Genomic DNA, 21696 nt, shown 5'->3' with positions numbered 1-21696 from the left:
TATAAAATGGGAAATGGAGAAATACATTTGAATGATATTCGTAAACTTGTGTTGTATTATTAAGTTTTCATTTTTGTATCTGTTGCTATCATCTGCATCATATGTCATATCAAGGAATTAATACCAGCTGTAGAAAGCACTTTGAGTTATATAGAGGAAGATGGGGAAGCAGAGATTATGTCTACTAGGCTGGGACTGAGCTCCAGATTCAGACACCTAAATTAAAATGTCTACATGTGAGCTGTGTATCTAGGATCCTCTTATGTTGGATTTAGGGAGACTTGGTAATGGAGCTTGAGGTCCTGACTCAGTCCCCCTATCACAGGCTTCTAGAGCCATTGGATATTCCCTGTGTTGTCCTGCCTGGGTTTAAATTCCTGATCCACCAAGCTGTAGGTCTCCCATAGGTCTTGTGTCATATCATCTGGCCCCCTGTGGATATGATATGACACAAGACCTATGGAGGATGCATACCCTTCTAATCTAGATACTAAAAACCAGACAAGATACCTTAGAGCATATCAAATAGCAAGTCATCTGTGTGGGCCACTGAATACAACCTATATTTACGTTAGGTATAAGGGGATCTTAGATACCTACCTCACATGTAGACACCTGTTTTGTAGCTGTCTAAAGTTTGATACCTGAATCTGAAGCACAGACCTTTCCATGGTAGATGATCAGAACAGGAGTCTTCACAGATCTTGATGGTATCTGTATGAATGTCCAGATAGATGTCTGTCAGTGAAGGGAGGAAAACACAAGATGAGGGAGTCATTCAGAATCCTTGTTATGGTGGGCAAAGAAAGGAGAATATTGGCATGTTTCTGGCACCATGTGTGCTCCCATTGGAAGGCTGAAGAAAAACATAAATAGAAAAGAAAGGAGTAGCATCAAAGAAAGTAGGAATGCAAGAAGCTTGTAAGCTGTTCCATTAGTTTAGACTACAACAAGGCAGTGAAATTATCAGCTCTCTGCTTAATACCGTTATAACATCTTCCATGATGGGAAACAAAGTATTTGAAGCCATGGAACATGGAGACTGGAAAATCCTAGCAGATCTTTCTTTCTGTAGTGGAAACAATTAGATTTAAAAAAACAAAAACCCAAAAAAACTCCCATTTCCCTCAGAAAGAAATAGTTGAAAAGGTGGTAGTTTCACTTTAAAGAACARATTAATGATAGTTGGATCATCTCTCAACATAACAGTTTCAGCTATATGCTTTCTCAGTTCAAGGTGATCTTTGATTCTTTGTTCCTTCCTCTCTTGAGAACGTCACTGTTTTCCCCATTAATGAAACAGTCCAGAGCCATTCTAAATATACTGTGTTACTTAGATACATGATCTATAGCTCTGCTGTTAAACTTTCTTTTTCAGGACTTTTCCTTGATACACCAATTATTCAGACCTAAACAGTTTGCAGACTTCATGGAAGAAATAACCAAAGCAACCAATTAAATTTCTAGGTGCTTACTCAAGATGAATCACATCTAAAATCCTGGGCACACACTTAAAGTCTGCTACTTTTTTGTCACATATTTTCTTACAAATGCAACTCATCATACAATTATTGGAAAGCTGTTTACAGCAGGTGACAGCTACTTGTCACTTAGCATTTTCAGAGGCTCAGGAAACAGTGCTTAATCAAGTAATTTTCCTGTGCTAATACCTCAGATATAAACTATAGCAGACAGGCAAATGCAGTCTGTGTCTTTCTAGTGAAGGCTGGAGTGGATGGCCCAGAGAGCTGTTCCTACACCTGTCATTTTCCCCTTATCATTTCACCAATACACCTGCTCAGAGGTGGGAGGTTAATCAGAAATCCTTCGCTAGCATTTAGGCCTGCGGTCTAACCTTGGAAATGCAGTTCCCTGTCTGTGTCCATCACTCATGCCCTTAGAAAGCATGAAGCAGCAGCTGTGTTGGCAGATGCACTTCAACCACAGTGCTACCAGGCAGTAGCTTCACCTATGAGTATCTGCAATATGCTATGACTTCTCAGGCAGGGAAATACTATGTAGAGGAGACACCGTATAGAGATAACTTATTTCTTTATCCTGAACCACGAACAAGGAAGGATGCATGAGCTATCACATCTTAACAGACTTTGGAGGCTCACAACTGATTTTGTTATTACAAGATGAGGTGAACCAAATCTAACAACTCATTCCTGCAGAAAAGGAGGAAGTCCCTCACCCCTCTCCCCTTCTCCCAGCCTTATTGGCTACACTGGACCCCTTTCTGAGCTGGTTCAACACTAGTCCAGAAGAAAACTAAACCACCCCAAAACAAAATAGTTGTCTACCAAGTTAGTGAGTTGAATCAGTTTAGTAAACAGTTCAGCAAGCTCCAGAAGTGGCACAGGAGATGGCACAAAACCACAAATTGGGGGAATGTGAGGATAAGTGAAAATAAAAGAGGAGAAAAGAGACCTTTTCCTTTTGGGAGAGGCAAGCTGTGGAAACTGAGTCAACCATCTCACCCCACTTTTCACTCTGACACCAACCTCTGAGCCAAAATCCTTTCCCAAGCTGATCTCTGTTCTCAAAGAGAATAGGGATAATTATCTGTGCCAAAAGTATAAATGGATTCAAAAACCATTTAGGAAACTATTGGAGGAAAGAAATCCATCAAGGGCAATTTAAAACAAAGATTCTGCTTCTGGCTGAGAAGGGCCCTTGAGGTGCAAGTAACTGGAAGCAGAGAGAGTGTACCAGGCAAGAGTCACTGAATGGGCTTTCTTGGACTATTGATCACTCTCCAAAACAGGAAAATGGATTAGAAGGACTGTTTATCTGCTATGGCTTTACTCTTTATATTCTCATTTAGAGCCTTTACCTACTATAAATGACATTAATTGATACTCTAGCCAGTGATCTGATGTTCCTTTCCCCCCTGTTTCAGAAGGCAAGCAGGTGGATGAATGACCCCTATACTTCCCAAAAACTTCTGTTCAACATCTGCCTGCCATGGCTCAAACAGGCAAGAAAACTCTTTCTGCTGTGTGGTGCCATGAGAGACATATGCTGCATGGTCACATGGAAGAAAGCACCCCTACCTCTTAACTATTAATGATTCTTACTTATTATCATCCAACCTCCCTTAACTCTCTTTGTGTTAGAATTAAGATACTTTCCTGCCTTGGCTATCTTCTCTTCTCCAATGAAAAAAGTGTCAGTGGAGGATCAAAGCATGATATATTGCCACTGTATTCCTCCCAGATACCTTATAGTTTAATGGTGTATCTGCTAAACACAGAGAGAAGAAAATAACCAAAACCTGTTTATGACAGTGTTCTATGGTAGTTGCTGTTCTTAAGCACTGGTTAGCCAGGTTAAAGTCTAGGGAGGAGAAAAAAACCTTTCTCTTAACTGTGACAAAATCAAAGCAATTCTGAGGTATATTCTCTACTACTACTACTACTACTGCTACTGCTACTGCTAGTAATAAGGAAACAACTAAATTAGAATCCCTTTGTAATGGTATTGGTCATATTCAGAATCTAGAAAGAGTTAGTAAAGGACAGAAATCTTTATTAAAATTTTTTTGGCTGTTCCACACAAAATAGACTGTGGTATTTTTTTTCAGATCAGCTGCATACAGGAAGGGAAACAGGCTGAAGACCTGTATCTCAGCAACTGATGTTTTTGCTTTGACTCAATGCAAAAATCCTCCCCTTCACCCACTCTGATTCACCAAGTCTTTAATTAATTAATCTGTTAAACTGGAGTGGCAAAAATTGTTCAAGAGTACTTCTTCTTGTCACAGAAGAACTTTTTCTTGGAGGTGAACTCTCAGGCCTTCCTTCAGGCCTACACTGATACACCAAACACTGACCGATTGTAGAAAACTGTGACAATAGCTCTTCTTAGGTTATAAGCTGCTGTAGGGCTTTTAGTAGAGTCTAATATACAGAGTTGCATTGGATCAAGCCACTCATGTAATCTGGAGAATTTAGCTCTTAGTCTATAGCTTAAGTGTGAGCAAAATATCGATCTGGCTGGTGAGTTTAAGGCAGGTGAGTTTATGTGTTTATACAGAACTATAATCCTCAGTGAAGTCACACTTGGGTCTCTAATTCACTGTATAAATGTACAGACATTCTAGAGTATGATTCATCTCAAACCAAAAAATACACCTTAAATAGGTCAGATGAATAGCTTAGGTTCTTAGAGCTAAAGCTGGGCAGAATTCATCCTATCCTATTCAAAACTACGTGGCAACTGAGGAGAAGATTCAAAGATCCTGTGAACTAGATGACTGAGGTTGGAGTGAACACCTAACTCATTTGTGCCTTTAGCCCTCTGATTCTTTAAGAGGTATCAGAATGCACATACAATCATGACAAAAATGATTGGGATCATGAACTTAAAAGAAGCTGAACTGAAGTGAAGCTTGCATCCCCTTAAATAGGATCACCAGGGAAGACTTGATTTTCTATTCTCTGTATATTATGATTTGTAAAAATACCTCCTAAAATGATTTATGAATTTGGAGGAGACATTCATGGTTTGATATCCTAGAGGTGGATGATTTATCTAGTTCTGTTCAAAATTTTTCGTCACAGGACAAATGTCCCCATTAACCTTTCTTTCATAGAAGCCGGCAGCCTTCTACATCTTACTAAATCCAAGGCTCCATCCAAGCTAATAGCCACGCAGATGTAGTCAACTTGTTAATTACTCCCCCTGAAATGACAAGAAGTGAATTCGTAGCTGTCAGATCCTCCCACTAGGTAGCACAATCACAGACTTGAAAGAGTAGTGAAATTGCTACCTGCTATTCTTGTTCCCCAAGATAAGGATACTCGGACTCCTGTTAATTATCATGTTTTGATTAAACAGGAGTACTTTGTTCACTTTGTTCATGTACTTCTTTGAAGTAAATGACATTTTCCTGGAAGCAGAGAAAGTAATGATATGCCTTTATTAAATATTAGTAGTATTATCTATATTGTAAGTGGTTTCTAACAGAAAAGCAAGTGCTACAGCAACAGTTTGCCTGAGTTATCTTTAGACCTGATTTGCAAAAATATTAACGTTTGTAAGGAATCATATTTTCTTGTATAGAACTGGTTCTGAAAAAAATATTTATGACTCAAATAAATAGTCTTATTCACATAGACAGGTCAATTTACAAGCAAAATTTAGCCTGCTTAAAGGATTATAATCCAAGGTCTGATGGAGTGTGGAGTGAGTTTTCTGGGCAGCAAGTCATAGCCTTTATAGTTATTTATATAAATTTATTCATTTTTGTAGATGTTTGCAAATTAAAATCATAAATGGGGGCTTTGTTGAAAACAGTATTTGTATCAATACTTGTAGTGACTACATTGGGCCAAATTATTCAAAGAGGCTTTGTCAGTCTTCTGGGCAAATCTCTGCTGTACCTCAGCATCTCTGTCAGAAGCCTCTTGTTATTAATAGCGGGTGGCCTACTCCACTTCCAAGGGAATCCTGTATTTCACAGTATGTTGGTATGTCGTAAAGCAAACAGCTTCTCCATACATATGTCTATGGGAAAGAAGGAAGGGGGACACCTTGTTTTCTAGACTTCATCTTGATTATATGAATTGTAGTTAGAGCTTGACTGTAACTCTTATGATTTTGCTTTTCATGGGCTCTTGTATTTTGCTTTTACTAATAACTGATCTTTTTCCCATCATGAACTTTAAGGAAAAAAACCTTCAACTGGAAAACAAAATATTTTAAATAGTAAAAAAATAATATATACTACTAGTATAAAATAGCCTATGTTTCCATAGCAGAAGACATCTGTATTGGAAATTTTTTTTTTCAGTCAGCTCCTGACCCTAAGTCTTTTCAGGACTAGATAAATAGTTTTATACATTTTTGATACTCCACATATGGATTAATTTATCATATTGTCATCTTACACATTCGGATACTCTCAAACCTTTATGCTTCTCTGTGTTTGCATGTGTAGATAAATATATACATAACACACACACATACAGACACGTTATATATAAGCATATATGTCTAACCTCACTATAGTAAGGCACCCCCATAAATACTAGTGCTCACAATTAAAGGATTTGTTGACTTGTTGCATCAGAATATTTGAGTCTGAACTGAAGTAAAATAAATGATTGTTATATCCAAGTCAATATTGTGAAAGTGTTCACTTTACCAAGGACAAGTAGCAGTGGAAAAGGTGGATCTTGTCGTTGGTATTGTTATAAATGGTGGGTGGGTTTGCTTGGTTTCTATGCTACCATAAACCCAGATTGAAAGTGTTATTGCATATATACAGTTGTTATAATGTATTTGCACTGTGCAAAAACTTTTGAGTCCTCATAACAGAGAAATCTGACTTTGTGCGAGGTGCTGTACAACTGCAGAATATAGCAGTCAGTTCACCTTGCTGGCCACTTAGGTCACACATGCTTAACCTTATTTGCCCCAGAGTTGATCTCACCTTGAATTTTCTATCTGACATTGTGTTTTGTCTCCCTCTTGATGAGGACTTGTAGATGGAAACCTCTCCCATGCAACTTTTTGTGCCATAAATTAACTCTTAATTTTGGTGCTTCTTGAAAGTGACCCAGACTGTTGTTAGCTGGAAGTGCGAAGTCATTGTTGTCTCATTTTCCAGCAGGTTTGTTAGTAAACAGCATGATGATAAGGAGCCAGAAACCAGTTCTGACTTAGATTCCAATTCACTCAGATTTCTGTTCACACACAACTTTTAGAGGGCAAATAATGCTTCTCTTTGTGCCTACCACAGACTAAGTGAGATTAAGTTGCTTGTGCTTCCCCTGCTTTTCTGCAGAGAATGAAAGGGTACCACAGTAATGAAACTGCAAGCTGACATTGAAGAAGAGATTCTTGCACATGTCTATAGACATGACTGCAAAAAAAAAGGAAGACAGAAAGTGCAATGGATAGCGCATTTCCCAGTTTGGAAGGCACTGGGTGCATTTCAGGTCACTGAAAAAGCTGTGGCATTAGTACCCGATGCTGAAAATCAATCAGGCTCCTTGAGCAGCTGTGTGTTTTCAGTCTTGCCCTGCAATACACAGATCTGAAACATTAAGCAGCCCAATAAGAGGGAGAAACTTAATTTGAGAGCAGCTGTTTTGAGACAGATACATAATGGCATTAAAAGAGAAGCACTGCAGTGAGGTGAGAACCAAACAGAATGCCCATTAGGCTGAAGAAGCCTTTAGTTTTATTATTGAAACCAGACACAGATAGAGTACAGTCAATGACAGCTGGAGCCTAAGTTAGGAAAGGAGTGGGACCACAGTATGAAAATGAAGATGGCTCAGTTAAAAAGTAGTAATAGTAAATAGTCAGAATGCACGGGACTCACTGGGCCTAAACTCAAACCTTTACTGTGCTGCAATAATTCTGGATGCTTTACAAGTAATTTAGGTCCTGTTCCTCAAGGTATTTAGGCACTGTTGCTCATTGGCAGTAGCAGGATTAAGGGCATAAATTCATTGAGACCCTGGGCATAGTCTGGCTGTGCTTCTGCTCTCCACTGAAGATATTAGCACTGCTTATTTTAGGAGGTCAAAATTGACTAAAAATTTTGAGGTATTCTACTCTTCTGTTTTCAGACTTAACAGAATAGAAATATCTTAAGATATTTCTATTTGCATCTTTACTCCTTAAAATAGTAAAGTATTTTATGAACACTCAAGGATTTGCTTTTAAGTACCACTGGAAATACAGGAACGTCTAAAATGGAACATGGTAGTTATTTAAGAACATGTCATAAATGCTGAACAAGGGCTAAATAAAGGAAATGGAGAACTGCATCTTCAATTGAGATTAGTGAGGAGAGCTGGAGAGCATAGCAGTAATACGCATTTGAATTTGGCAAGGTCATTTGAAAACAACATTACAGAATCTTTTCTGAAGACATATGTGGCCAAGACCTTGGTTTAATATCCTATCTGAAAATATGTTTATGCTAATTTGAATGCTAAAATGAAAACTGAAATAAAGTGCTGTGTTTCTCATCATGTAACTCTGTTTAATGAATAAATGTATGAATTCCTTTTATAATAAGCACTTAACTTGACTAATGCTTTGTTTTCTCTTATATTGTTTTAATTTTCCCAAGGCCTACACTATATTCTTTTTGTAAGAATAAGCCTAAGAGAGAGGTACTAACTTCATTGAATGCTCCATCAATTTTCTGCTTCTCTTTCATTGAAATGTAGACAATAGCAGAGATGCCCAAAGTGTGTGTGGTTACTGAAGAAGCGGCTTCCATCTGTGGGTTTTGGAAGGCAGTGGTCATCTTTTCAGTGTTCTGTAAACCATTAGCAAGATTCTTCTGCCTGGAATGATGTTGTCTATTATAAACAAGAGCGGGCAACTTTTGCTGATAACACAAAACTGAACAAAATCTGAAAGATCTGACAAAGCTAAAAAAATAGCAGCACAGGGGCAAAAGCAGTTCAGTGCTGAGAAATAAAAAGCAGCCAGTACTGGAAAGAATAGCCTGAAGTATTCCTAATTGCTAGTATAATAAAGAATTATGCAACAATATGCAGAATTGGAAATAGAATATTTATTTAAGTATTGTGACTACTAGTCTGATATGATACGTACATTCCTAATTTTGCCACTTGCCTTATTTTTAAGGATAGTCCTATCTATGTGAGTATTTACAGGGTGCAAGGTAATCAAATATGTCAGTTCTGCTGTGGCCATTCATTGCTTATCATGTGTGCATAGCTCATAGGAAGGCAACCTCTGTGACTTGTCGTCCTTGTCTGCAGAATGCTGATAGCAATGCTTACCCAAATTAAAAAACAGGCATACTCCAGGAAAATAATTATATTTGAAGGGAAATCATAAGACCAATATATTTTGATGGGCAATTCCTGTGACATGCAAATTTTTATCTCAGACAATTAAGTCTCTGCCCATCCATTCTCTTCTTACTTAAAAAATCCTTGTTTTAACTAGAAACAACCAGATTCATGATCAGTCCTACATTCAAAAGCATCTCTGAATTAAAATGCATATGTAGCAGATAATCTAAGCACACCAAGAGCTGTGTCTCCTGCTGCGTCTTTGGCACACAAGAGCAGCAAGAGGCAGAACTCCAGGTGTGACTGGCTGAGCCTGGACTTCCTTCTGCTGGATTGGCACCTCCTTAGCCACATAAAACATATTTTGGCTCATCTTTATGTGAGAGAATCTGATTGTTTTTGAGTGCAGTTAATAGTGTGCACGAGAGAGAAGAAGAGAGAATATTTAATTGGAAGGAATATAAGCAAAATTAACTAATGGAAGAAAGAGGCGACTGACCTAGATTTCCAGGACTGCAACACGTCTCTTATGCGGATGAAAAGTCCGTTCCAGCTCCCCTTTAAGTTGTACACCATCCAAGTCTATTTGTCGTGAAGCGGTTACCTGCTCATAGCTGAAAAAGCTGTTTGATATATTTTTTATGAATCTTGCTTCACCAGTGCTAAGATAATTGATAGCAGCACCAGCTTGCATTAATTATTGTTCTTATGTCTTCAGAAAGATGTCCTTACAAAGGAAAAATGAAGAAAGAAAATGTATTCATTTTACAAAAAAGGGCAAATAAAAATTTCTTTTCAGTAATTCATTTTGAAATATAATACTGCAAAGGACAGTAGTACAATTAAGAAAACATGCTTGAAAAATACATTTCATCTTGGTTTAAATGAGATATTCATTAAAGCAGGAGAGAATTAATAATAAAAAAGAGTTGGAGCCAATCAGAAAACAATTGGGGTTCCATTTGTTGTTTTTCCCTTTGGAAAATAGAAAATGCTCAGTAATCGATCAAGCCAAATAGTATAGTTTTTAAGCTGAAAATTTTACCCGTTTTCATTTTAAGTTGAAAATTTTTGTAGAAAATGAAATTCTTAAGAAAGCACTTATTTATATATATATAAAAGAGAATAATTTCCCATAAAAAATAACTTTTGTCAGATATTTTAACCACACAGCTTGGAAGTCAGCTATTTATTATACAGCCTGTAATGATTCAGGAGCTTTATTTCCTTTTTCTCTCTGATACCTACTAGGTGCTCATTTTTGCAGTCTGTGTTTGAATCACTCTTACACCTCACAACAGTGTCAATAAGCTCCATCCTTGACTGTTTCTTACAATATCCTATCATCTGCTGCATTTTAGCTAAACCTGAGTCTGGGACCTTACTACTAGATTCATAGGAGACTAATAGTGAATTTAATGTTAAGAAATAGAGAGGGCTAATTATTATTCTCTTCTTTTTTTTGTGCCTCATCTTAATGCTTGCTGAAACTCCAGCCAGAGTTTTAATAAATTTTAGAAAGATCGCTCCTTATAGCTGTAGGATGTAAAATCCAGAAACACGTGGTTGAACAGCTTCCCTGTTAATTTTACAGGGAGAATTATGTAAATTAATTAAATGAAAGAAAATGCAATGAACTCATACATTGTAAATAGTATAAATATAGCAGAGAGCATTTGTAATACCATGAATAGTTTTTAAAGAGAGCACATTAGACAGTAGGCCTGCTAGTGCTCCTGATGATGACTTTCCTGTTTTGTTTCAAACACATTCCCATGGCATTTCAGTGGGACATCTTCACATCTGCTCTTCTCTGTCTACATGTAAACAACATGTTCCTCTCTGATCTTAATTCAAAGTTTCTCAGTTCCTTTAGTGTGACCATAATGCGCACTATGTTGCCTGGACTGTAGAAGACTAGCCACATTGTAGTCCCTTTTGAAGTCCTTTAGGATAGACTCCATGGTTTCTGATTAGCAGCATTATAGTTACTGATGAAACAGAAATACATTGCCTGGGTCCAAGGGATCTAAAGTACTGGAATCAACATACAGACATCCCCAGGATGTTCTTGTTTATCACATTTGTTCCTTCTTCCCATAGTCCAGCTAAGTCAGATAAAAATGTTTTTCTAGATAATCCCTTACTCAGCTCTACCTCCATTACTTCCTGAGATGAAATCTCAGTTTAAAGCACTTAATTGTAGACCAAAACCTAGTCAGTATAGCGTTTTACCTCTTAGCTGGTCTTCTAGGTCCATATGGTATGAGATGAAATCAAGATTTTAAATTTAGGCATCTTTCTTCTACCTCCTGCACTGGAAATATTAATTGTCCTAATAGGCCAGGGCATCAGCAAATACAGAGTAAATGGAAAGATAGTCAGTGCCTCCCAAAAGTCTGAGGCTGGTTGTGTTTGAGTCTTAACAAGCTGACAGGTCATGGCTGGGAGAGCCTTGCGGTGATCAGCACTCTCGTAGGAGGTGTGGGCTGCGTATAGTACTTCTCCTGATAAATCTGAGCATCCTCTTAAGTGATTGCCATAAGAAAAGTGAATGTTCAGTCTCCCATTTTTTTTCCCATTCAAATACAGGTCGAGGATACCCCTGCTTAGCACATCCCAGTTGAGGATACTTTTTAGCTTTTCTAAATTCTCTGTCATATCCTGCTTTTTGCACATATACAGAGATAATATTACAAATGAAAGTCATATCTCCTTCCTGTTTCATCTCTACAGTTCTTGGGGCAAAGACAAATCCCACAAATAAAAATCATGTTCCAAACACAATTGCCTAGAAAATCATTTAAGTTAATGTGTTTGGTCAATGTTCAATGGAGTATGTTTCACCAAAAAGAAAAAAGTTAGCATATTTTAAGAATGAAAATGGGGTCATGATTCTGGCACACCTTCATAAAGTGTTTTGGGGCCAGTATTTTAACACAACAAGATAAATAAAAATGACACATAGTTTTGCATGTTCAGTGCTATCTTTGCAAAGGAAAAGGGCGGTAAACACAGTCTTATAGCCTTGCTCCAACTTTTCACAGTTAAAACTTTACTGATTCCAGTGACATGGTGTCAGGGTACACCTGGAGTAGATCAGCAGGGAATTAGACATTTAGATACCTGCCCATTTACTTACTGAAAGCTATGACTTGTTATCACAGAGGCCATTGAATCTTTTAGTTACTAACCCTGGACTCCTAATTCATTTGCTTAGCAAATAAGACAGGAATTCTCTAGATTCCAGCTTCATTTTTGCCCAAGTTCTGTATTTAGTTATGCAAATGTCCCTCTGCAGTAACTCCTTTGAAGCTACTGTATTAAAACTTATATTGGTCTAAGTGAAGAGAGAAATAGGACCACAGCATATTAGCTTTAAGGTATCCAGCTGCAGAGCCAAGCAAGTGTGAGCTATATTTATGTGAGTTGTGTGTTAATTATATATACATGAACGTAATGCAAATGGGCATCCATCTGCATGTCAAGACATTTAGTAATACTTCATAGCATTAATAATATTTAAGTGAAGGAAATACCAGTATTTGATTTAGCATATTTTCATATATTTTGATTTTCACTTTTGGTTAAAAGGTAACAGTTCTACTACATGGAACATTATCTTGTCATAATAGATTGCTTAAACTGTCAATAACCTAATTCACTATATACAGTCCCTCTTTGGCACTGGGTTTCCTCTCCAAGAATCCCAAGAAAGAGATACATTGACTGAAACATATGCTGGTTGGAATGCTCTGGACCTGCTCAGCAAGACAGTGTACCCCACATTTAATTAAGCCTCTGGGTCATCCTAATATCAATGGGATTAGGTATTTGTTTAAAGCATGGCATGCGTCAAAGTAATTTACTGAACTGAAGCCTAAAAGAAGCAGGGGATCCATGGAATTTACTGTATGTGATTATATTATTAAAGATAGGCTGCTACTGAGTATGCAGAAGTGGGCAGAGTTAAGGCCGTCCAGAATTCTTCACATCTGAATGCTTTATTTTGCCTTTTCTGTAGATGCAAATGAGGTTTTTACATGCTTTTGTGATGTGTCATGTAATGCAACATATGTGTGGACAAATTTGAATATCCTCATAATTCCTACTAGCTGCAGTATAATATCGTCAAGAGCCTAGTCCTGATGGTTCTCTGATAGTTGGTGCTTACAGGATTGAGCTATCGGACGGGCCCAGCCATATGCTCATGCTGATTAATGACACTTCTCAGATGCATTAAATGCACTTGTCTCCACTTCATGCCTCACTGCACAGCCAAAGCGTAATACCAGTCACCCAGACCGTTGAAACTGCTTTGCATTATTGTTTAATTAAACACGGATAATTTTTAGACTGTTTTGAGTATAAACATGGCCTGGTATCTAAGCTCCATTTAACCTTAGGAAGGAAATACAAATATTGAGAGGGGAATGAAATAGAAATGTGAGGAAAATAGTTTATGCAAATATTAGTTCACCTTTTTTGTTTTTCTCCTTCCAAATTTAGCTTGACAAAATCATGAGCTAAGGGAATGGTCCACCAAGCACAGCTTATCCCTCCACTCCCCCTCCAGCTCTTAGGAGTGTGAGGACACTGATTACAGAATTTATTTAAAAAAAAATCCATTTGCATACTCTGCAGAGATATACCGAGGCCTAATTAATTGCTCTGAAAATCTGACACAGAAGCCCCCCTCAGCCAAAGGGAGATTTCCCCAGTAACTTGAACAATGTTTAGCTCAGAACTGGAGTATTTGCTTGAAAGCCTCTGTGGAAGTGTGATTGAGGTAAGTAAAAACCACTCTGGTGCATAAACAAGCGCAAGACTCCTGAAGCTTTGCGAGTTAAGCAGCACCTATAGTCTGTGCTATCCTTTAAACAGAGGCAAATTTACTGCTTTAATATTTGAGGCTGTGGCACAGAGAAGACTAGATGACTTCCCTTCTGCTTACGCTTTTCAGTGTTGGTAGGATTTCAAAAAGTGTCTCTTTGACTGGAAAGAAAGCAAAGTTAGGTCAGACTGGCGAGCTTTTTGAAAAACCTACTCCACACTAGCGAAGCTGTTTCATTTTCAACCCTCTGAGCCACTCCTATGCTTAGCAATACTGCACTGTGTTTTTCAGAGGATGCCTATAAAACTCAAGTCCGAATTGATGATGAACCAGCTTATTTGGACATTCTAGACACTGCTGGACAGGTGAGTAGTTTTCCAATGTAAACCTTTCTACCAGAGATAAAAACAGATAAAAACAAAGATCTTAACCTCAGATAGATAGGTCACAGGGCTAGAAACAAGCTTTCCTATTCAAACACAAAGGGAGCAGTGGCAGAATAACATTGAGGAATTAACAAAGGAGAAGTTTAAAGGAGTGCTTCAGTGGTATAATATAACTTCAAAATCTGACCAGAAGAGATAGACAAGATTAATCAAGTAGTAGGTGAAAAATTATTTGTTTCTTTTTCTCTTGTATGCAGAAACATCTGTCACAATCATGGAATGAATGAATGCTGTTGTTCATTTGTCTTAAAAGTTTTTTGTTCTTTTGTTATTACTGGAATATCCTGGTGTACTTATAGATAGAGTATTTTGTTGCCATTCTTCTTCCTGCATTACATTTTATCATCAAATGTTCACCCATAAGAAGAGGTCTTACTGCCAAAAGCAACATACAGTATACATATGACGTGTATATATGTGTGTATGGACGTCAGTCAAGGAACTACATATTTTGTTTATAGTAAGGCAAAGGAAGGAATTAAATGCAAGAGTTCCTTCACTGATTCAATTTATTTCCTTTCCCTCTTAAAACTTCTTTATCATTTAATCAAAATGTTGCAGCAGGTTGATCTTTTTCTGAGGTGTGCATCAGGTTCTCTTTGAAGGCTTTGATACTTTTATGAGATCACTCTTTTCATAGTTTATGTGCACCTTGTACAAGAACGAGTCAGTCAACAAGTACCATAGGTCCTTAAAAAAATTATTTAAGAAATAAAAGCCTGGAAGCCTTGATCTAGGCTTCTCAAATACCTGAGTGCACCTAAGCTGGACACTGCAAATGGTGGGAAATGCAATCACCTGCCAGGAATTGGAACAGCATCAAGTTATATAAGGTCAAATGTAGTTCAGAGGGATTGTGGTTTGCATGAGTTTTACTTGTGAATGAAGTATAGGCCAATTTCAAAGTGAACTCAACACAGTTTCAGGAATCAAAAGATTCCCTGAATTATTCTTCCATGACCCAAAATTATATAGTCCCAGCAGTTAACCGGGGACTTGCTTCTGAGTCTCCTCTGAAAGTGTTTGATTCTCCAGAAAATCTAAGCTAAGGCAACACTCCAAAGCGATGAATTCAATTGGCCTAGAATTTATTATTAAAACAGACCCAAAAGTTTCTTATGCATAATAGTCCTATGATAGCTTCGGCCATGATTTGACAGGGAGGGGAGGAAGGAACACCACAGTTGCTACTGATTAACATGGCTGAAAATAGGTGTATTTTTGATGGAGAAGGTCTTTGCTGACTCAGGAAATCTGAGCCTAGTAACTTCAGCTGTATGTTGTCATTAGTATGCAATTACTAGGGGAATTATATTTCTAGCTAATTACTCTCGTAAAGCTCTGTATGTTTAGGAACCTTCTTTGTTATCCTTTATTATAATTCACCATCTAGGTCCACTTATTCTACTGCTTAATTCACTATAGTCTGATTTTGTAGAATTGCTAAAATGCTAAAAAGTTAAATACTTCTTTATCCAGAGATCAAGAGTAATGATGAATCATAATTTATCTACTCAGCTATTTGCTAATGGAAAGAGGAGCGAAATGCTCTAGAGGATTTCCTCATCCTCATAAGTGCCTTCCCAATTTGCTGGTGTTTTATTTCCCTGAAGACTCTGAGAGAGTGTAGGATTTATTCTCTACCAACCATAGAAACTGGAATTCTAGCTTTCATTTCATGGAGGGTACAGAAGGTACAGACCTCCTTACATTGTGCTCCCACTCATAGAGCTGTGCAGACATGAACTATCTGGTGCCAAATTTGCAGCTGTCATGCAAATACCATATACACAAAGGAAACAAACCAGCTTAAAATGAAAGCAAAGAATGGATGATGAATGAACCAAAAACGGATAATGTGCTCATATTTTGAACTACAGAGGTAATAGGTTGAGCTGGGGAGGTAGCATGTTGTAAAAAACAAGAGGAATCATTCCTTCGACTTTGATTTTTTCCAGGTATTTTTGTTACTAGAAACATTAAGGTTTGTGCTGTTGAAAAAAAAGATAGAACCAGATGATCAAAATTTCCTTCTCCTCCAAAAAAAGTCAAATCACCCCTTCTTTTCATTAGAATTAGTATTTTTTTTTAGGGGGGGGGAGGGAGGACATTTGATTTTCTGCCAGCTTCTTTTAAACTGAGAAAAAAATTGGAGGTAAATGGCCAACCCCTTTGAAAGATTTTTCAGATTCAGATTAGGAAGAGAAAAAGTGTCCCTGTGCACTGACCTTTTGATAAGTAGCTGAAAATATTAAGCTTCCCAGATTAAGCAAGGCTCATCTTTACACAGTACATTTTTTCTTTCTGAATTTTGATCGTATTAAACAACTTCACCCAAACCCTATTTTGAGATTTTTGGGGGGGAATGTATTGCCAATATTATGATTTTTATCAGAACTGCCAGCTGTAAAGCAAGTAGAGAAAATCAGAAGAATGTATACAGTGAAAGCTGGTGATAAGAACAGTTGGGAAAGGATGGAGAGTTTTATTTAAGTTTTGTTTCAAGAAGGGACCAAAATGTCTATAATATTAGAGGTCTAGAGCATGTAAATGGCAGCATAATGAAATGTGATGCAGAGTTTTTGGCGAAAGCAGATGCCCGTGCCAGTAGCACCATACTCTGTAGATATATCAGCCCACAACATTGTACAGCATGGGTATAGCTATACTGCTTCAAGCTCCAGGTTGAACTGATACGAGAAAATCTCTGCCTTAAATTTCCCTTTACTTCCGGTTCTGGACTATTATCAAAGAAAATGTCTCAGAGTATAGGTGTTCTAGGAAGGAAGCTCTTCCCAGTTTCCTAGGCACCTATTTTTCAGAAACTCTAAACATCCTGGATTTAGCTGATTTTCTTTGCAAATGCTTGTTAGGCTTTTTGAATTTGCTGCCTCTCTGTCTTCACTACACAACTCCAAAAGAAATCAAGGCCTAATCCAAATCTCATTGAAGTCAGCAGCTAAAATAGCCTGTTTCCTCACAGAGGGCTTAATGTTACTTTCACTCAAGTTTAAACTGAAACCCTCCTGTGACTTCAAAAAGAAACCAAAGCATCTAGTTATGCTCATGATGGTGTGCTCTGTGATAACCTCTGTGGGTTTCATGTAAGGTCAGAGATGGTGTTACAAGTTCTAAATCATCTAGTGGAAATCTCATTTTTCTCTGGGTGTCCTCACAGTCGTAAATACTTCATCATCAACTTTGTATCATGATTTTAATCTTTTTAGAAGATCAAGGAGCTAAAATTGTAATTCTCCCCTATTTGGGAAACACAAGAAGTCAACAGAGAAACCAACTGAACTTAATATATTTAGTCACTGTTCTATAGAATATGTTTCACCAAATATTATTCTCCTTTCCCTGCTGTGCATATGCACTAACTGAACACTCAAACACTGACCAGATGTTGTGATTTGTTACTACTTAATATAATTCTGTTATTGCCAAGTCCAGACTGGAAAATCCACATCTGATTTCATATCTGAAACTGGATACAAGTCTTCAATATTTTAATTGGTAGGTATAGTTCGGAGCATCAAAAGCGTAGATGCGACTTCAGAAATACTTTTTTGGTTCTCAGCTTTTGGAAGTTAAAAATCGTTCAAACAAAGTTAAAAACAAAAACATGAATGAACCATAAGAGTTGTTGATATTCCACTTCTCTTACATACATATAGACAGTGTTAAATATGACAGATTTCTCCTCACAGGAGGCAGCTTGATATTCCATGATTTCCAGATATGTCTTTTCTACATCGCTGGTTATCCTCGTATGTCCCTATGATATCTTTTTTTCATTGAAGATACAATGAGAGGCACACTCTGAGGGTAGCTGTGGCTCGTGTAAGTAGTTATTGCTCACTGAACTCACTAGCACTGCTTTTCACCATGCACTAGACCTGCCAGCAAGGTAGCCTGTCTGAGCTCTCTGTAATCAACTTTAGGCAAAATAAGAATTTCAAGAATTCATGTTAGTTTTCTTATTCAGTGGCACAACTGAATCTAGAAGACGACATCTATACTTCGCCTCATATTTGCCGCTAGAAGAAGCTGTCATTGATGCCTTTGACTCTTTTTTCCATACTTCTTCCCTGAAAATCACTTGTGGTGACTCTGTGCTGTATGACTTGTTCTATCTTCTTCAGGCCAAGATGTATGATTATCTTATAACTAATGTCTTAAAGTTTGATTTGTTCTTACTTTACATTAAGCAGTAAATACAAATATTTGTACATCTGTTTTCCTAGAACACTGAGGCAAAAATTGAAGTGGAATTTTCACTAAAATGAAAATATCAAGGGAGAAAATGGAAATAGTGGTACACAAATCTAGCAACCTTTTATTGTAATTAAAGGTGGAATTCAGCAGCCTAAACATAGGTATCCAATTCCACTTCAGAAATGTTAATATCTGAAGCTTTGCTTAGGATTTGCTTAAATGCTAAGATATCTGAAGATTTGCTTAAATATGCCAAAGAATCAATGGGAGACCCATGACCTTCTGGAAGGGCAGACTGAAGCTAGGTGAGATATGCTAGAGAATGTAACATTACACTAGATACCCATGTTTAGAGAACAGAATCCCGTCCTAAGTGTAATTAAACCAGAAGTTTTCTTTGTGCATCTACATTTGAGAACAAAATAAAACAAAACGAAAAAAAAACAGAGCGCAAATGCGAGACTGAGTTTTAGGAGGGTTTTTTTTTTTTTTTTTTTTTTTTTTTGATCCTGTAGACCGAAATTGGGCATATGGAATAAACATCAAAACTTTAACTGAAATCTGCAAATGCAAACTATTAAACTGTAAAAACAGCTCAAACTGTCTTGTTCGACCTTGTTCTTGGGACATTTCTTGAGTAATTCTCCCTTGAAACTCACCCATGTGCTTCTCTCTCTCCCTTAAGACCTGGGGGGAGAGGGAGGGTATTCTGGAGGTTTACCTTCTTCAATAAGTCATAAACCTCATCTGCTTATACACATAATTGATTTAAAGTAGTATAAATTGTTTGACTTGCAGAATACCTGGGGGTACAAATGAAAGGACATTCAGACCTCAAGCCTTTTATTCGTCGTTCAGTTCCCTTCACAATTGTGATCAGAGACTGACAACCCCCAACTGCTCCAACCATGCGCAAAAAGCCTCCACACAGAGTTATAGAAACCTTCTGTTCACTCATTTACGCTTTCTCATTCTCTCTTCTAGCTTAAAAATATGTTGTTACTTCTGGAGCCCAGTTTGAATTCCTTCTTGTGGAACGTACACAGCAGTTATCTTTTCTGCTGTATTTATAAACTGTTGACTGACACAGGAGCTTTTATTCTTGCCACAGGTTTGCTCCTTATGACTCATTACCCAACCTCCGTATTTAGACCTTAAGCCAAACTTTAAAAGAGCATCAGACACAATTTCCTTCACTGAAAAACAATCTGATGTGACCCAATGTAGAAAGGCAAACTTGTTTTCAGACATAAAGCAGGCAAATACACAGAAAAATGGATTTGTGTACCTGTCAGTGATAGTACATTTCAAGATTATTGCATCAATTTTTGCTTGTTAAAATGTGAGCTTTTTATGATAAACTTAGTGCACCAGTATATTTCCCAAGTGTGAGTCAGAGACTTGAAAAATTGGTCTTAAAATGTGATGGCATGTCATTTCAGGGAGATTTTCCTTTGTTTGGAGCTGTGTGCACATGAATTCATTTTCAGGCAGATGCTTTCAACCTGACAACAGCAGTGTGCTCTGTAGTGAAATCCATCTCTCAAATTGCTAGCAAATCACGGGACATGTTTATCTTGCCAACCTCCAGGACTATGATTTTTGCCCCCTGCTTCAAGCTTTGAAGAGGAACCATATTAGTCCCAAGAGCCCTTCAGATAAACACACTTTCTCAGACTAAACACTATAGTCCGATGACTCACTCAGGCTGTTATCTGAGATCCTTCTGCTTATTATCTAAACATGCTGCTCTGTAATCCTGAATCAATGGAAGTCAAATTTCAGACTAAGCTACTGCAGCTTATCTCAAGGAAATGTAAAATGCCTTTTTGGTAGTAATTATATTTTAATGGGCCTTTACAGCTTGTACTTTTAAGAGGAAAATAATTTTAGTCCACTTTCTGCTATGTACTGTAGTGAGTAAATGAAATCCATTTTATTTTTAAGGCACAGTAGTGGTGAACTCAATAGCAAACATTAATACAGTGTATTAGGTGAAGAACATTAATTTTATTTTCTTTATATTTTTTTGTTTCACAGGCTGATGATGACGTTCAGAAAGTCAAATCATAGTGCTGAAAACTTGGTTGATTGCTTCTCAAGTCAAGCTGTTCTTTTCTTTATAGGGGGAGCTAAAATCACTCCCATGACCAGATCGTTTCATTTGGGGAAGGGCAGATTTTGAAGAAATATTTATTTGGCAGAGATATTGAGCAAAAAAAATGTTCCAATATATCACAGATTAAATTGCAAATCTGACTCCAATTTCCTTCAAATTCTTGGCAAAATATACTTTGGCTTCAGTGGGAAAAGATCTGGGCATAGACTGTGAAAAGGGAGTTTATTAGTTTAGCAAGAACAGGCAACTAGCAACTAAGATTCCCAATTTCCTGTCCTGTCCCTGTCAATGAATGAATCATGGTGTAATAAAGGATGAATCAGTAAGTATTTCTAGTCCTGCATTTATCTTTCTCTCAAAGAGGTGTAATAACCTGTTGTAAGGAGTATTTATTTAGGGTGGACGTCAGGGTTTATTGAGTCTGGAGGTACTGATTTCCTGCCCCTCACTTCCCATTCCTCTGCAGAAAAGTCAATGCAAGTGGTTCCATATTGCAAATGGGAGAAGACTTTCCATTCTTGCCCTTTCTTTTTCAACAAATTCTTCTTTTTTTCTTGAAATCTGTCTCTCTCTCTTTATCTAGTAACTTTTTTTTCCCAAAAGTAGATAAATATCTAGTGATATCGCTGGAAGGGTTTGGTTTATATTTTTTTAATACAATAACAGCATTTTTAAAGAAGAAAATACTGTGCTACAAATACTGATAAAAGTAGCAATTTTTTTTTCTTTCCACATCTTTCCATGTAGTATTTGCTGTTTTCTATTGTATTCTTGTGTACAGTGTACTGAGACTACATTTATAAGCAAATCCCATATGATTAAACTTATCCAGGTCCTCCACAAGACTATAGGATTATGTAAACTTGCCTTTTCTTGTGACAATACAAACCATATTTTATACTTTTTCTTCTCACTGTTAAATGACACTGAAGCCCTTGGAAGTCTGCTTCCAGGAGACATTGGGCATGCTCTAAGTGTGTCCTGATTTCTTTATACATATGTGACTGTCCTAGATAATCCCATAGGGAATCCCATTTTACAAAGTTTTGCCCATCAAAAGCCACTTATTATGAAGGAGCTCTACATGGACCAGTGATTCCAGTGAACAGAAAATTGCTTTCTACCTGTAGCAATTTTCACAAAAGTCACATTAAAAAGACATTTCCAGAACTAAAAACTTGGCTTGCAGGCTAAGGAAACAAGTATGTGTAACAGCACCACCTGGTGCCATTTGACTTGACAGTAACAGAAGACCAAGAGAGGAGCCTTTTGCTGAGGGGG

General features: G+C 37.4%; 1 protein-coding gene across 1 annotated transcript in view; it reads left to right on the top strand.

Moving 5' to 3' along the window:
* The window catches only part of RIT2 (Ras like without CAAX 2), a 181000-nt gene that overhangs the window by 63951 nt on the left and 95353 nt on the right, over nucleotides 1–21696 (top strand). Inside the window, exon 3 of the mRNA XM_026090665.1 lies at nucleotides 13924–13997. Coding sequence (XP_025946450.1) covers nucleotides 13924–13997 — 74 coding nt within the window. The remainder of the gene's footprint in view (nucleotides 1–13923; nucleotides 13998–21696) is intronic.

The sequence above is a fragment of the Apteryx rowi genome, unplaced genomic scaffold, assembly GCF_003343035.1.
Source record: "Apteryx rowi isolate R43461 unplaced genomic scaffold, aptRow1 scaffold_87, whole genome shotgun sequence".
In the NCBI taxonomy this organism is placed as follows: domain Eukaryota; kingdom Metazoa; phylum Chordata; class Aves; order Apterygiformes; family Apterygidae; genus Apteryx; species Apteryx rowi.
The sequence above is the reverse complement of the archived record's forward strand: the minus strand, read 5'-3'. Positions and strand labels throughout refer to the sequence as shown.